General features: G+C 54.1%; 1 protein-coding gene across 1 annotated transcript in view; it reads right to left on the bottom strand.

Moving 5' to 3' along the window:
* SNRNP200 (small nuclear ribonucleoprotein U5 subunit 200) overlaps positions 1 to 16,514 on the bottom strand; it is a 39,969-nt gene that overhangs the window by 4,664 nt on the left and 18,791 nt on the right. The window contains exons 17-36 of the mRNA XM_030551840.1: positions 15,814 to 15,963; positions 15,324 to 15,434; positions 13,291 to 13,422; positions 12,136 to 12,324; positions 10,913 to 11,110; positions 10,262 to 10,414; positions 10,012 to 10,092; positions 9,512 to 9,595; positions 8,885 to 8,991; positions 8,201 to 8,319; positions 6,587 to 6,741; positions 5,922 to 6,111; positions 5,137 to 5,310; positions 3,164 to 3,324; positions 2,679 to 2,906; positions 2,000 to 2,191; positions 1,738 to 1,916; positions 906 to 1,057; positions 366 to 474; positions 111 to 219 (exon numbers count right to left, since the gene is read on the bottom strand). Coding sequence (XP_030407700.1) covers positions 111 to 219; positions 366 to 474; positions 906 to 1,057; positions 1,738 to 1,916; positions 2,000 to 2,191; positions 2,679 to 2,906; positions 3,164 to 3,324; positions 5,137 to 5,310; positions 5,922 to 6,111; positions 6,587 to 6,741; positions 8,201 to 8,319; positions 8,885 to 8,991; positions 9,512 to 9,595; positions 10,012 to 10,092; positions 10,262 to 10,414; positions 10,913 to 11,110; positions 12,136 to 12,324; positions 13,291 to 13,422; positions 15,324 to 15,434; positions 15,814 to 15,963 — 2,973 coding nt within the window. The remainder of the gene's footprint in view (positions 1 to 110; positions 220 to 365; positions 475 to 905; positions 1,058 to 1,737; positions 1,917 to 1,999; positions 2,192 to 2,678; positions 2,907 to 3,163; positions 3,325 to 5,136; positions 5,311 to 5,921; positions 6,112 to 6,586; positions 6,742 to 8,200; positions 8,320 to 8,884; positions 8,992 to 9,511; positions 9,596 to 10,011; positions 10,093 to 10,261; positions 10,415 to 10,912; positions 11,111 to 12,135; positions 12,325 to 13,290; positions 13,423 to 15,323; positions 15,435 to 15,813; positions 15,964 to 16,514) is intronic.

The raw sequence follows: 16,514 nt of genomic DNA, 5'->3' as shown, positions 1-16,514 counted from the left end.
TTAGTCTGTTCCCAGGACGGAGGATTGGGCCAATCTGACCAGAGCTGGGATAGGGAATCAGTGCCCTAGCCGGGAGGTACAACACACACGCTGCCCCTTTCTTCACTCACCTTCTTGGATCCCTGGCACATAATAACGCAGCGCCCCTCGTCATCCTGCAGGGGGCGATTGGCATGGCCCACCATCTGCAGCACATCATAGATGGGGTAATCCACATACCTGAGACAAAGGAGAGAGTGTCCCATCACTAGCAGTGTCTGACACACCCCTGACGGCCAGAGAGGGGCGGGGCACCTCAGGACAATCCCCTCATTCACCAGCCACTCCCTCCTCCATCCGCCTACTGTAGGCTCAGGGATACTCACGCATGAATCTTGCCATTATAGTACTGAGTGTCCATGATGATCACCAGGTGAGCGGCTACGTTCATGCCCCAGCACAGGCTCCGAGAGGCCACCACTACCTGGACAGCACCTGAGGGTGAGCAAGGAGCAGTCAGCCAGAAAGCTACCGGATGTTTCACAAGCAAACCTTGGGCAGAGGGAAGCAAGCTGACGCTGTGGCAGTGCATGAACACCCATTTGAGAATGGGGGTAGGGACCTGACATGGGCCCTTGGCTCTCAGGCCCAGGGCCAACCTGTGCAAATGAGCAGCGGCTCCTCACTGTCCCCTGCAAGCAGCATGAGCGCCCCTGTAGCAGTGCTAGGGTTTGGGGGTAAAGCCGTCACGGTGCAATGGGTCACGAAGAGGACACAGAGGGATCCAGCAAGTGAGCACAGGGCTGGGAGTCCAGACTCCCAGGGGTCTCTCCATAGCTCTGCCACTGTGACTTTTGCAGGCCACCACCTCCGGGGGGGGCCGACAGCACCGTGTGGCAGCTCGCGCTCCCGCTCACTCCCTTTACCAGAGCCGAACAGCTGCTCCACCACGCGCCGTTCCATGGCTGTCAGCCCCTCGTGTAGGTAGCCAACACCGTTGAGCAGCGTCTCCTTGAGGGTGCCATCGCTCAGCTTGTCCAGGTATGGCCCCAAGTCCTTCTCTGTGCAGTGCAGGAACCTGCGGAGAGGAGCTGTCAGGGCCCAGCCAAGAGCCCTACCCGCCTCGAAGCAGCGCTCACACATAGGCACCATGTCCTCATACCCCTTCAGTGGGGTCAACCGGCTAGAGTAGGCAGCAGGGCCATTCCCAGCTCTCGGAACTGCAGCCTTTAGAGCAGGGGACCAAAAGCCCAATACCTGGGTTCAGGTGCTGGTTCAGCTGCTGACTACAGCCCCACATTATGTCATTTCACATGTATGCCTTCATTTCCTGTTGATATAGGGGGTTAACGTAACACATCCACCTAACAGGGTCTGTGCCTAGCTCCACGCCACCTGTGGGCGTTAGATGAGACCCACACAGGTCACTTAACCCAGCCTGAAAGGCAGCCACCTCTGGGATGGAACGCAGGGGCTTTTTAACAGCACACAGGAGTCTGGCACAAAGAGGGAAGGTGAAGTTCTGTGGCTGAACATGCAGGTGGGGGCCAGGGAGACAGTGGCTCTAAAAGGAATCATCAGGGATTGATTGCACACCCCTACAGGGTGGATCACAAGCATGTTCAGAGACCACAAGTGATCAGGACACGTTCTCCTCACTCCCACGGGCCTCTCCACTGGGAAGAGTCAGAAGAAACAAGGGAGAAAACCCCGAATGCCCACCCAGTCCTCCTCCCCCGACCTCCCCAGCCACAGTACCTCTGCCTCTGCACATCGGAGGCACAAGTGGTGAGGATGTCTATGGCCGTGAGACGCGTCTGCTTGCGGGACGGAACAAAGACGATGACCGGCTTTTTGGGGGAGTGCTTCATGATGGCATGATAGACAGGCTTGGCCATGGACAGCAGGCGGGTCTGCGTGTGGCTGATGTTGAAGCCCTGAGTAGAAGAGAGGAGCCGGCAGTGAATGGTGAAGCCCCCGACCGAAGCCCTGGGGTGGGGGTCTCCTCCCGGGTCCCTACCTGAATGTGCAGCTCCAGGGGCACGGGGCGCACGTTGGGGTGGAAGTTGAAGGTTGACGTGGCGCTGCAGCCCAGCCAGTGAGCGACATCCTTAGCGTTGGACAGCGAGGAGCTGAGGGCCACGATGCGGATGGGCCGCTCGATCTGGGAGGAGATGTAGCGCATCCGGGAACAGATCACCTCCAGCACGGGCTGCAGATGGACACATGGGCAGGTTACAGCGGAGGGTGGGGGGCGCCCGTCAGCCTGAGCCCTCTCTCCAGTCCCTGCACCAAGCAGCCACTCAGCGATGGCCATCAGTGCTGCAGAAGGGCTATCCCGGGCTCCCATGGCCTCTGTGGCGATTCCCAGCTCCAAGCCAGCTGCAGGACTTACTCCTTCCTCCCCACCTCCACTGGCCTTTCAGACCCAATCTCGCCCCCCACTTAACCCTGTAGCTGCTGGCCTTTAAGTGCCAGGGGTCCGCTCCCAGCAGGACTTCGCTCCAGGGGGTAGCCCTGGAACAGCTTTTTGTCCCGGTACATCATGCAGCAGGGATGAGATTAGCACCCTGGTGGTCTAGCTCCCCCGACCCCTTTCTCTGGGCACCACTCCGGGTGAGATACAGGGCAGCCCAGAGAAAGGAGCGGGTGGGCCTCCCCTGGCACAACCAGGCAGCCAAGCTCCCTCAGCCTCCTACCCCATTCTCGCCCCCGATGAGGTGCACTTCGTCCACGATGAAGAGGTTGACGTTCTGGACGTTCTTGCGCTGCTTCCAGCGCCGGGACAGGATGTCCCACTTCTCGGGGGTGCTGATGATGATGTTACCCTTGCCCAGCAGCTTGAGATCTGTGCTGGTCTCCCCCGTCAGCAGGACCACTTTCTTACCGAGCCGCTCCTGGAACTTCTCGTACCAGTCGAGGAAGACCTGCCAGGGCACAGCAGGCATGGCCGTTATCCCTGGGTCAGAGCCCTTGGCTGGGATCGCCCCGGAGTTTCCTTGTACTCCCTTGGGATCACAGGGACATTTGGAGGGAGGAAAGGGCCAGGACAGCAGAGTACAAGCAGGGGAGCAGAGAGACAGAGGCCCCCACACCTTCTCCTGGGGAGCTGGGAGTTGGCCCAGCACATGGGCCAGGGGAGGAATCGAACCCATGCCCAGGAGACAGGGCCGTGGGGACTCACCTGCTCAGCAAGGGCCTCCATGGGGGTGATATAGACACAGCGCCCCTCCGAGTTCTGCAGCAGCATCCTCAGGATGGCAAACTCGGCACAGATGGTCTTGCCACTCCCCGTGGGGGCGCCCACGAACACATTGTCATCACTGTTATAGACGGTGTTAAACACTGGGGAGAGACAGAACCCTTGGTTATCCCAGGTAGCCCAACTGCCGCAGAACCACTGAGCCACACTGCCCAGAGGAGGTTTGGAGATTTCAGCCCAGAGCAACTAGGACAAGGTTTCCATTTCCCTGGCCTCCTTGCTGGCAGGCCAAAGCTCTCGCAGACAGACTGGCACCATCACTCCAGAGGAGGTCCCGCCAGGCCAAGGCACACTAGCAGGGCAGTACCATATACACTTAACAGGAATTCCTCAAAGGAGGAGCATTACAGCACAGACTCTTTCCAGGCTGACTTGGCAGGCACTGGGAAGCATTTTAACATCAGAACACAGTCTCTCTCCTAAACAGGCCAACACCAGTTGCTTCAGAGGAAGGTGCAAGGATCTCCGCCACCAGGCAGATGTGAGGGAATCTGCTCCCATGGGTGTTTTATGGAATGAAGAAAGGTAACCAGTGATGTCCCCCCAGGGCTCTGTTCTGGGACCAGTCCTAGTCAACATATTCATAAATGATCTGGAAAAAGGGGGAAACGGTGAGGTGGCAAAATTTGCGGATGATACAAAACTACTCAGGATAATTAAGTCCCAAGCAGACTGAAGAGCTACAAAATGGATCTCTCAAAACTGGGTGACTGGGCAACAAAATGGCAGATGAAATTTAATGTGGATAAATGCAAAGTGATGCACACTGGAAAACATAATCCCAACTATACATATAAAACGATAGGGTCTACATTAGCTGTTACCAGTCAGGAAAGATCTTGGAGTCACTGTGGGTAGTTCTCTGAAAACATCCACTCAATGTGCAGTGGCAGTCAAAAAAGCAAACAGAATGTTGGGAATCATTAAGGAAGGGGTCAATAATAGGACAGAAAATATCATATTGCCTCTATGTAAATCCATGGTACGCCCACACCTTGAATACTGTGTGCAGATATGGTCGCCCCATCTCCAAAAAGATATACTGGAATTGGAAAAGGTTCAGAAAAGGGCAACAAAAATGATTAGGGGTATGGAACGGCTTCCGTACGAGGAGAGATTAACAAGACTGGGAATTTTCAGCTTGGAAAAGAGATGGCTAAGGGGAGATATGATTGAGGTCTATAAAATCACGACTTGTGTGGAGAACGTAGATAAGGACGTGTTATTTACTCCTTCTCATAACACAAGAACTAGGGGTCACCAAATGAAATTAATAGACAGCAGGTTTAAAACAAATAAAAGCAAGTTGTTCTTCACACAGCGCACAGTCAACCTCTGGAACTCCTTGCCGGAGAATGTTGAGAAGGCCAAGACCATAACAGGGTTAAAAAAGAGCTAGATAATTTCATGGAGGATAGGTCCATCAATGGCTATTAGCAGGACACTGGGCTAGATGGACCTTTGGTCTCACCCAGTATGGCTGTTCTCATGTTCTTAACCCCACCCCCAGTAGTTAGAGGCTGGTGAAGTCCTGAAACAATCCCTTCCACTCCTGCCAGGAGTATTAGCTACTTAGCTCCGGACACCCCTGTTACCCAGGTGCAGCGTTTGGGAAGTGAAAACGTGGCTAGGACAAAGTACAGTCTTGGCCTTTGATCGCCATGGTGGGGCCGCCTCCGTTTGCCAGAAAGGTTTGGCAATTGTTCAGAGCCCAGCAGCCTGCTCTTTCCCAAGGTGCAGGGCAGGGAGAGAAGGCAGGATATCTAATGCAGGGGATCAGTCACCCCCCACTCCCTAAACCATGGAGCTGGGCCACCTGCTTCTCAGCAGCCCCGGGCTCACGTAGGACTCTGCTGCAGGGAGCAGCTTGGGGTGGGAGCTGGGCTAGTACTCACCTTGGGTCTGGATGGGGTTGAAGAAGGGGAACTTGTCCTGATAGAGACTCTCAAAGGCACTGTTACGCAGAGCGGACACAGGCAGCGGCTGCAGGTCCAGGAGCTCTGTGGGTGGGGGATATTTCTCGGGAAGAATCAGGTGCCTAAAGGACACAGGCAGCTGTGTCTCACAGGCTGGAAACAAAAGAGAATCAGAACAGTTTGTGCAGCGAATCAGCCACAGCTGTGTCTGACATACTGGAGAGTCTGAGCACCCAGGGGTGTGGGGCCAGGGACTGCCTGGGATCATTGCAGCAAGGAGAGATCCTCAGCAAGTACCTTGCTAGCATGGGGAAATACCAGCTCCTAGCACTGAACTTCTCCCACAAAGCAAATACTTCCACTTCTAGGAGGATTGATCACCAGCCCATTCCTCCCCTGTCCCCACATGCCAAGCCATCCTTTGCTACCGACTGATCTCAGCTGCCACTCCCCACTAGCAATTCATCATCACTGCCCAACCTGGGTCTGACACTCTCCTCCCACAATGCACAGTGGCAGGTCTCCCCAGCCAGTGACTGAGGCAGGTACCTGTGCTTTGTCCCAAGGGCACGAGTCAGCGCTGGTGTCCCACCCGTCCCACGTGCAGTTCAGTGGGCCTCACGAGAAGGTTCAAATTCCCTTATAAAAAGATCCTTCCAGAGGCCACCTGCCCCCACTGCTTGGCTGGCAAAGCATTTCCCCCACTACAGCCCCTGCAATACAGCACAAAGACGTCGCAGCCCAGCGGGCAGGTGGAGACTCACACAGCCAGCGGTCTGAGACCACCCGGATGAAGTACTGCGGAGGCAGCGGCTCGAACACGGGCACGAAGAAGGTGATGAGATGCTCGTCCTGGGCGTACTTGGCTTTCAGCAGGAAGTACTCGTGGTGCAGAATCACTTCACTGTCCACATCCTCCACCAGGATCCAGAAGGCTTCCGACGAGCCGTGCACCTGGGTGTGACAGCAGCGAGCTTAGCAGCACAGCACCCAGAGCTCTCTTGTTCTGACCCACCCTGCACTAGGGCTGCCAGCCACAGACAAGCTTGGCCACACAGGCCTCTGCCCACAAGCCCATGGCTTGAGCTCTTCCAGAGCAACACTGTTCCCCAGGCACCGTCCCACCGCACAGCTGGATTTTCACATATTCCCTGGCCAGAAGGGACCACTGTGCTCCACCAGTCTGAGCTCCTGGACAGTACAGGCCAGAGATCGGCCAAACAAATCCCAGAGCAGAGGCGTATTAAGTCTTCCTTCCCCATGTAGGGACTTATCGGCTTAAGTCACCCCTTAACCTTCTCTCAAGGTAAATGGATGGACAGACTCAAGCAGCTCACAATATGACAGGTTTTCCAATCTGCCATCAAGCTGCCACCCTCCCCCATGACCTGGTCAGCCAGGACTGCGTGTCTCCGGGGGTGCCTCTCACCTTCTCATCCCACTGGAAGTCAGGGGTGATGGTCAGTTCCACTTTCAGGGTGGACCTGGTGATGGGCTGGAGATGGACCGACAGCTCCAGCTTTGGGAACAGATGAACGTACTTGTGGATCGTCTTGCCCATCTTGGGCATCCGAATGAGCTCCCCTGTAACGTGGGACATAAATGTTATGGGCGGCACTGGGGAAAGAGACCGGGCAAGCGGATGGACCCACACGCTCAGTGTTCTCCAATTCAATGGCATTCTGAAGGAGAAGCAGCTATTTCATATCTGGAGCCTTGTGATCTGAGGGCATCCGTTCCCACAGCACTGCTCTCAGGCCAAACCCATTCCCTGCACGTTATCTGTATTGTGGTAGCACCAATGGGCCCTCATCCAGCCCCTGCTGTGCCAGGCCCTGTACAAACAAAAGGCTGTTCCGTGCCCTGAGGTGCTTTACAGTCAATGAACAAGATCCAGCAATAGGTGCATCCATCTGGTCCCAGGGAAAGGCTAAGGCCTAGCAATGACCGAACAGAGACAGAACCGAGGGGTAGGTTATAGAAGAAAGAAGGCCTGAGACATAAGGCCTTGTATCAAAGGCCTAGGCTAAAGTAAGGGTCAAAGCTTTGCTGCTATGAAGCCAAGTTAAGTTGTGAGCAAGACGCAGGCCCTGCTCACAGAATAAGCAAGCACAGGGCTGATATTGCAGAAACACACATTCCCAGGTAGTGCTGGTACAGGAATATACATTCAAACACATTCCAAAAGGAGGGTACCAGAACACCCCGATACTAGCACATTCCCTACGGATAATAGGAACATGCTGACCTATCTTAAAGATAAGGTCATGATGACAGCATGATGGAGGGATAGCTCAGTGGTTTGAGCACTGGCCTGCTAAACCCAAGGTTGTGAGTTCAATCCTTGAGGGGGTCATTTAGGGATCTGGGGCAAAAATCTGTTTGGGGATTGGTCCTACTTTGAGCAGGGGGTTGGGCTAGATACCTCCTGAGGTCCCTTCCAACCCTGATAGTCTATGATAGAGCTGTTCTGATTAAAGGTACAAGGCAATGGGTAGCACTCAGGTACATCGGAGAGGCAATATGGAACTTGTTTGTATTGGCGTATAAAGAGGGGTCTCACAGGGAGGGGACAGTGGCAAGTCCCGCTGCGAACTGAGCTGCGTCCACTGTCACAGGCATACAGGAACTGAATATAAGGCACCAATACTGTGCTCCGTCGATAACAAACCTGACCAAGTTCCTGCAATACGAACGGAATCTCTGCTTATAGTGTGATTGGAGCCTGTGGCTGGCCAGAGTCAATGCAGCACACAGAGAGAACACATAGACAGCCAACATTTGACTATACTGGTGACCCCCTGGCCACTGATGTGGGAAGTAAGCGAGCTGCCCTCAGTCAAAATCCCCTGACATCCTTTGCTCTAGGAGGATATGGAGCTGACAAGCGAAAGAGCAGTGCCTCTACCCCTCTCCTGCTGCATTGCTGCAGCTAGTGCATGGCTTCCGTGGGGGAAAAGCAAAGGCAGACGAAAGCCATGAGCGGCGCGAATGCAGGGACCACAAGTAGCCCCCCTTGGTACAGACGTTCCCCTTCCCATACCTATTTCATTGTGGTTCAGGTCATAGAGACGTTCAAACGGGAAGTTCTTCTTCTCGATTTTCTTCACCACTTCCTCAGGCAGTTTCCTGAACTGGCGCAGGGGGCACATGGACTGCCACCTATGGGGACGAGCGGGACGCAGGAGTTAGCAAGGGGATATCCAGCGCCATCAGGATACCCGTAGGCATGTGCCTATGTCCCCGCACCGAGAAAGAAGCCAGCCTTTTCAACTGTGCCACTACAAGCAACCATACCCACCACAGTTTGTTTCCCCCCTACTCGGGTAAAAGTCATTCCCTTGAGCCCAGAGACTGTGCTCCCCCGTTCCCTACAATCACAACGCTTCCACATTCATGGGACATGGATTTCAGACTCCAAGAGCCCTGGGATATGACACACTAGACAGCACCTTCTCTGGCTGAGACAAGCTCTGCAGGTGCATCCATGCCAACTCCATAGAGCACAGCTAGCTTCCAGGCTGTCCCAGGAATTAAGGTTACTCTCTCATCTGTCATCACTTGCTGGCCTGTAGAGAACTCACTATGGTTCCAGTCGCCACCAGCCTCTCTGACCAGAGCACCTGGAGGTGAGGGGTGCACCAGGGCAGATCAGACACCTGGCTTGGTTATAGGCAGTAAGCCTACGGCACATCAGAAATCCGAGCACCACAGAACCATCACTTACATGCGCTTGTCAATCATCTTGCAGAGATTCAGAGTCTTGTCAGTGAGCTGCGCCCAGCCACGGTTCAGGACAATCTCAAAGATCGCACGCATCAGCCGCCCAGCAGACTGGCAGGGATACGAGAGCCGTCAGAGCCCATGGGGGATCAGTGTGTTTTAACAGCCACTGGGGGACCAGGCTATGGGGATTTCCAATTCACAACTAACTGCCCTGTTTCTACCCCAATCGAGGAAACGGCTCCTCCCACTCACCTACTCCACCATCCAGCCATGTGACCAGCAATTCTTGGGTCAACTACAGCCATCGACTTGGTGTGTGTTAAGGTGACTTAATCTGTCAATATTTCAGATTCAAGATCTGTTGCAGAGCTAAGACCCGGATGTCATGTGTCTCCAAAATAAATTAGCTTTTGCCGGCAGTAGTTTTCATGTATTCATATATTAATGAGCACCTCACAGGAATTAGCCCCCGTTACAAATTCACAGCCCTATTAGTCATCAAGGCAACTAATGAACATTAACCCTCCCAGCCCTCAAGTAGCAGGCATTGTAACATGGGGCACCAAGGCAGAGAGAGGGTCATTCCGAGATAGTGGCAGATTTTCTACCCACGTGAATTCCCACTCACCTGGGTGACGTACACCATGTCTGCCATCAGAGCAAACCCTTCCAGCTTCAGCTGGGAGATAAAGGCCTGCAGGAGCACATTGATCTAAAGACAGCAAGAACAGGAGTTAGATCAAAGCCTTGATGGGGTATCAGCTGAGAGCCTCCCATCTTTGGGGAAGAGGGGTGGGAGGACAGGAAGAGCTCCTAGCTGGTCAGGGCTGGCACAACAGTACTGGGGGGAGAGACTGCAGTTCCTTCCCACCCCCCAGTGCAGGAAAGCAGTCCAGCCTGAAACAATAAGCCCAGTCATTCCTGAAGCATCAGAGTGTCCCTTGGCTCAGAGTTTTCAAGCAACCCATGCTCCTGTCCAGGACACTGCACAAAAGGAAGGAGGGGCAGGCAACAGGTTCAAGCATTCCCTAAGGCACTGAACAGAAGCAGGGAGGGGTTCAGGGCCGCAGGGCTCTCCTCTCACGTGGAGCCAGGATTCCCAGGAGGGCAGGCAGAGGGGCGGCTCACCTTGGCACTGGGTTCCTCAATGCTCTCCTTCACTGGAATTGGGACCCGCTCCAGCAGCTTCTGGAGCTCCAGCTTCTCTTCCTGTGGGGAGACAAGGGGTGGGAGGTGAAGCCAGCTTGGGGGCACTGCATACAATCCCTCTGAACCGGGGAAACCAGCCTGGCAGCCCTCCAGGGGACAGAAGAGAAGATCCTGGGAGCACCTCTCCTACCTGAGCAAGCCCCCTCCCCAACCCGTCCCAGAGCCATACCTCCCGCACAGTGATGTTCTTGAACTCGGAGGACAGGGAGAAGACTCGGAAGAGCTCAATTTCACTCAAGGTGGGCTTCAGGAGCTGGTTATAGGTTTGCACGGTCTCGTTGGTGATGTAGTAGTGGCTGGCAATGCGACCCAGCTCAGTCACCTGGGGGAGGGAGGATAGAGTAACTCCAGTTTGCAGTGGTAGAGCACAGTCCCCTCTGGCTGATCGGGGGGCTGAGCCAGGCAGAAAGGAGCCCACTGGAAGATGCAGAATGAAGCTGGCCAGCATAGAGGCTCCCGACATGTGGAGCAGAGTCACTGAGGAGCCAGGAATAGCCATGGGGAGAAGGTTCATCGTGTCAGGGACACAGTTCCCTCCCTCAGCCCCAGCTCCAAAGCAAAGGAGCCCCAGGCCACAACGGGAATTTGCTCAGCAAGGAGGCAGCAGTGTACCTGAGGATACCGAGGTTTGGAGCTACTTCAACCCCCACTCTGACTCTTCAGACCAGTGACTCCCTTGAGCTCCAGGCTGGAAGACAACAGCCACTATGCTCCCCAAACACCCGCTGTGGCTGATCTGGAGCCACCTCTAGGAGGCAGCTTGCAGCCTTCTCCCCAGCCACCTGGCTTCAGAGAGTCACTCCCCGGTCCCCTGCCTCACCTGGAAGTTCCCCGTCTTCTTATCGTACTTCACAAGATTGTTCTTGTCTAGCATCAGGGCTGCAGTGTGAACCAAATCCAGCCGGCGCTGGTCCAGCAAGGGATCTCCCTTCAGGTCATCGTGAGAGAGCCCATAGAGCGACGGAGAGCGCAGCATTCGGATGTACAGGTAGGCGTAGCCCAGCCAGTTCACTGCATCCTATGGACAGACCCGAGAACCAGTGACCTTTCAGCTGAGCGGGCACACCGCGGCCTCTGGAGCAGGAAGTTATGGGGACCATTGGTTCAAAGCCCAAAACCTACCATGATGTTACCCCGGCTAGATCAAGTAACTGGGGGCAGTTTTAAAGTTGAGGCCTCATGAAACATCAGAACTAGAAATACTGAAAGTGGAGAAGAGGCAGCTCCTACCCCGACAGACTGTCAGAACTGGCCTTAACCTGCACCCTCCTGAGTACGAGCTGCTTTCCTGCACTCCTCCTGTCCTAGCTTTAGGGGCCATTATCTGCAGAACCACTAAAGTGCAAAACAAACACTCTCTATCCTCAGAGCTTGGGAACCCCACATTCAAGTGCCAGAGAGTGCTCATCTCAGACATCCAGGCCAGCAAAACCAAGCTGCAATGCAAAGAGATTCCAGCCAAGAAAGCAGGGGAATATTGTGAAGATCAAGCGGAGATCCAGAAACTGACAGATCACAGATTAATGCAGATGCCTTCAGGGCTAATACATTTTTTTAAGCGCCTATCCTGGACCAGGGAGCAAAAATCATTTCACTCGCTGCCTGAGGACACTGTTCTCTTCCCAACTCAGGCAACAACTGGAAGCCAAAGGTCATGAAACAGCCAAAATGCTTTAACTTACAGACTATTTTGATTTATACATAAACCCCAATGCTACGCTGGATTGAAAGTGTGCTCCATCACTTTTACAATCTGCACATGTCGATATCAAGTATCCTCTCCTTTTCAGTGACAGGGCTGGGTTTTCTGCTACCCCGACAGGCAGGCAGCACTAGAAGGCACATGGAGATGCACGATATTGCCCAGGGCAGGCCAGTGTGCTCTGTGCCTTAACGAGCAGTCTGTCCAGCAAGCCACCAGGCATGGCCACGGAAGATAGGGCACATTTCTCTCTGCCAGACCCAGAGATCAGGTATATTGTGAACACTTCTATACAAAGGTGCAATTGGGGGCTGGGAGGGACAACATACCCACATTCTCACCTTTGCATTTTGGACGTTCCCCAGCACAACCTCTGCATTCAGCATATCTGGCAGTTTCGACACCATCTGACTCTCGATAGGGAGCTGCTGGTTGAGTAGTGAGAGGTAATACTGCAGTTCTCCGTGCGATGTGATGAGGATCCCCTCGCCCTTTGTGTCGTACTGGGGTCTTCCAGCACGGCCAAGCATCTAGGACAAATAAAAGGGCTTAATCAGATGCAGAGAAGAGCTTTTAGTCTAGCCAACAGCAGAACACTTCCCTAACCACTGTGCCACAAGCCAGCCAGTGCTCAGCTATCCGCTACAGAGCGGGAGGTGTTCATGGTGCTGTGGGTCATTCCTCTGTCGTTACTCCTACCAGCACACTTATTCTGTGGTCCAGCTCATCAGACAGTCCAGAAAATCTAGCTGGGGGAGGCAGAGTGGAGCAGGCTATGGGGAAGGCTACGTTTTAGTAACAGGTATTTTTAGTCAAAGTCATGGACAGGTCACGGGCAATAAACAAAAATTCACAACCCGAGACCTGTCCGTGACTTTTCCTATATAACTCTAAAACTTTTCTCTTTTTTTTTTGGCGGGGGGAGAAAGGGGGGCACCTTGGGAGGATGGCCCAGGGGGTCTCGCAGGTGCGGGGTGGGGCAGGCTCCCTACCCAGCTCCTGGGGAAGCCACGCTACCGCTCTGACCCAAGCTCCAGTTCTGCAGCTCCCATTGGCTGGGAACCACAGCCAATGAGAGCTGCGGGTGTGATGCCTGCGGATGGAGGCAGCACATGGAGCTAGGAGCTGAGGGAAGGGAGTTGCTGTCCCCCTTCTGAGGAGCCGCCCCCCACCCCAGGTAAGCACCGCCCCGCAGTCCCTGGGCCTCCTCACACCCAAACTCCTGCTACTGCGAGGCGAAGGCCCCCAAGACTGCCCCAGCAGCAGCCAGGGTGCCTAGCCCAGGGGCTGCCCGAGCTGCTCAGGTGACTCCCAGGCCAGGCGCACCAGAAAGTCACGGAATCCGTGACCAACAGAGAGCTGTCTCTACGGGAAGTGGTGGCAGCTGTGGTGTCAAAATGCATGAAGCTGATCCCATGGAGGATTCATAAAGCAGATTCCAAGAGGAGAGGGACCTGCTAGGGATAGTCAGAGCAGCTTTACTGCCAGGACTTTACCTGCAGGATGTCCAGAGCACCCAGCTCCGTCCAGCGGCCTTTCTCCGGGCTGTACACCTGCGTCCCTTTGATGATGACCGTGTGAGCAGGAAGGTTCACGCCCCAAGCCAGCGTCGCCGTGGAGACCAGAACCTGGAGCAGGAACACAGTGAGGTTAGTTAGATCATTCCTAGAGGAAACTCCACCAGAGATACTGGTCCTTGCTCCACTAGGACAAGTGTGCCTGAAACGCTCCTTCCATGTACACAAAGCTCAGTGGAGGGCCCCAGCCTAGGAAACTTGGGGCCTATTCCCAGATCTGCCACGGACTGCCTGACCTTGGGCGAGTCATGCCTGTCTCAGTTCTGAGCAACTGAACCTGTATCCCCACTCCAAGGTCCAGCCAAGAGCATCCCCGGAGGCTTCCAGCTCCCCAGCACCACCTTTCTGCGTGGAGACCCGCGTCTCCCTTCATTCTGACTGGGGTACTTCCAGACTGCACAGCTCCCTGCCTCAGTGTCCCAGCAGAGATACTATCCAAGGGCACAGGCTTTTCTCTTCAGAGTTGGTTAACAGGTATCAGTGCCATCATCAGAAGGTACCACACAGCACTTCCTTTGCACGCCTGCTTTACTCTTCAAGTAAAAAGTACTACAAAAAAGATCAAAGAACCCACACACATGGTACTAAGCTTACCAGGGTTCATCTCAACCCTCACATGAATTCTGGCAGGAGCAGTCCTTCAACGCTCACCCGAAGGATTCCTTCGGGTTACTAGTTCATCACAGCTTCAGCTCAGAACAAGCACACCCAGACAGAGTTAGTCCCACTGTATACCATTCAGGGGTCTGTGAGCTGGAGTTTCCAAGAGCAGGTCATTAGTAGACAATGGGGTTTATTGAAGAATCTACACTCCTGTCAGACTTAGCCATGCTGAGCTAACCCCCAGTGAAGACAGCACGAGGTCAATGGAACAATTCTTCTGTTGGCCTCGCTAGCCTTGAGGAGGTGGGTTAACTACTGCGATGGGAGAACTCCTCCCACAGGTGGAGGTATTGTCTACACTGAAGAGCTACAGCTGGGCCACTGGAGTGTTCCAAGTGTAGACAAGCCCTCAGTGAAATTAATTCAAGATATTGTAAGGCATGTGTTGTCAGTCTGTCGCAATGTTCCTTCTTGTTTATACTGCAGTAGCACCAAGGCGCCCTAGTCATGGGCCAGGACCCTACTGTGCTAGGCACTGCCCCAACCCAGAGCAAATACACTCCCTGCCTCATAGAAGTCACAAGTCTAAGGGCAATGACTCTTTCCAGCCCTTAGTTTTTCCAGCTGTAAAAGAGGACCTCAGTCTCACTGTCCTCAAAGTGCTTTACAAAGTGGGGATAGAGGGACAAGGCTATCCCGTGCTCAACACAACCCTGCTCTTCCCACAGCAGAACATCTTCACCACAAAGTCACTGCATCCTTGTGAGCAGCAGGCAGGGCTGACTACCACAGCTGCATTGCACCAGAGGCAGAAACGGAGTAACAGGGCTTGAATACGGTTCAGATCAAAGTCACAGACAGGTTGCAGGCAAGCAACAAAAATCTGCCAGCTCCAGCTCCAGCGGCTGAAGCAGAAGTAGTCACAGAGGTTCGTTAAAGTCAGGAACTAATCCTAGATGACCCTCCATGACCGTAACCACGGCAGAAGCCCACAGGCTGCTGGTGAGAGCCAGCTAAAAGGATATCCAAGAGCAGCGATACCCATCTCTGCTTAGAAGAAAGGCTTCCTTGCCCTATCCTAGCTATGTCCTGTTCACGGACCCATTCACTTCCTGGGTTGGAGCCTAGACCTCTGACCAGAGAGAACACAGTCTGTGCGCCTCCAGTGTCACAGTGAGCACTAGCTTCACGAAGACTTGAGAATCAACAGCCTTGCTCTTCTAGTCTCCAGATGGAGCATCCCAACACATGCTGAAACAGCAATCACCTTAAAGCATTGCTCAAGTATCTCCCAGGGACGATCCCAGCCTGATCTGAATACACATGCTCCACTTGGAGCGGGGACTCACCTGAATATGCTTGTCAGCAAACAGATCCTCCACCAGTGTTCGATCTACTCGGGTCATCCCAGCATGGTGAATAGCAAAGCCGTATGGCAACAGGTCCTTCAGCTCTAGATTCTGTAGCAAAGAGACAACTAATTACAGACAGACTCTTCAGCGAGTGAATCCACAGGACACACTGCAGGTCAGAGGAATTCCTGGAGAGCAAAGCAGGGCAGGGAGCGCCTGAGCGCCAGCACTCATTAACAAGCACTGGTCTCTCACGCTGCCATGAAATCAACACCCCCCCGGGGAACGAGGACGCAGGTCCCACTGTTCCTACTGAGAAGATTTTGGTTTAAAGCTGTGAGTAAAGACAAGAGGGAGAGAAAGCTCAGATTCTAGGAAAACGTGGCAAGCTTATCACACATGAGCCGCAGTATTTGTCCCCCCAAGTCTGTCATAACACACCAGCCAGACTACAGGCAAATACCCCAACTTTCTGCCTGCTAGTTACCTTGCACTGCTCAGCTTCTGTCCTCAGGACCTCTGTAGAGGCTGAGCCCTCACGAAGGAAGAGGCCCAGCGTATCTTTCTCCAGACACATGTCCCTGATGGCTCGAGCCGTCTTCCCTGTCTCCTTCCTGGAGTGAACAAACACCAGCACCTGTCGAACGTACCACACAGCACTGTTATTGGGGGGCACAGAGTTCTGCCCTAGCCCATTCCCTGTGCTCAGGAAAGCAAGGTGACTACGGTGCAAAAGTGTGGCCTAGAAGACACATTGGGGGCATGGTGCTGATGCAGCAGGTCCGGGTTGGAGCTGCTGGCCTGGTAATGGGAGCACCACAAGAGGAAACCATTTAATTCTGGAAAAGGAGAGACGCTTGGCTCTGGGAGGGGCTGGAGGCTCAGTGAGCTGGCTCAGGAGGGAGCTCCAGCCAGCTCTAACCAGAGGAGTTGGGCTGAGGCACAGCCACATGGGAAGAACCGAAGTGCTCGCGCTGGATGGTCAGAAGGCAATAGTCAGCAGGCAGAGAAACAGCAGTCTGGGGTACATGTCCCTGCCTCAGCTGCTAGTAGCCAGCACAGATCTACACTTCTATCCACAGAGACTGCAGTAGTTCTGGAGCTGGGAGCAGAGTCCACAGGACAAACGTAAATAGAAAAAGCCGCTCACCAGTGCACCATAACCAAGATGCTTAAATGCACCAGCAA

The sequence above is a fragment of the Gopherus evgoodei genome, chromosome 2 (genome assembly GCF_007399415.2).
Source record: "Gopherus evgoodei ecotype Sinaloan lineage chromosome 2, rGopEvg1_v1.p, whole genome shotgun sequence".
Taxonomy (NCBI): domain Eukaryota; kingdom Metazoa; phylum Chordata; order Testudines; family Testudinidae; genus Gopherus; species Gopherus evgoodei.
This window is presented reverse-complemented; position numbering and strand designations above follow the sequence as displayed.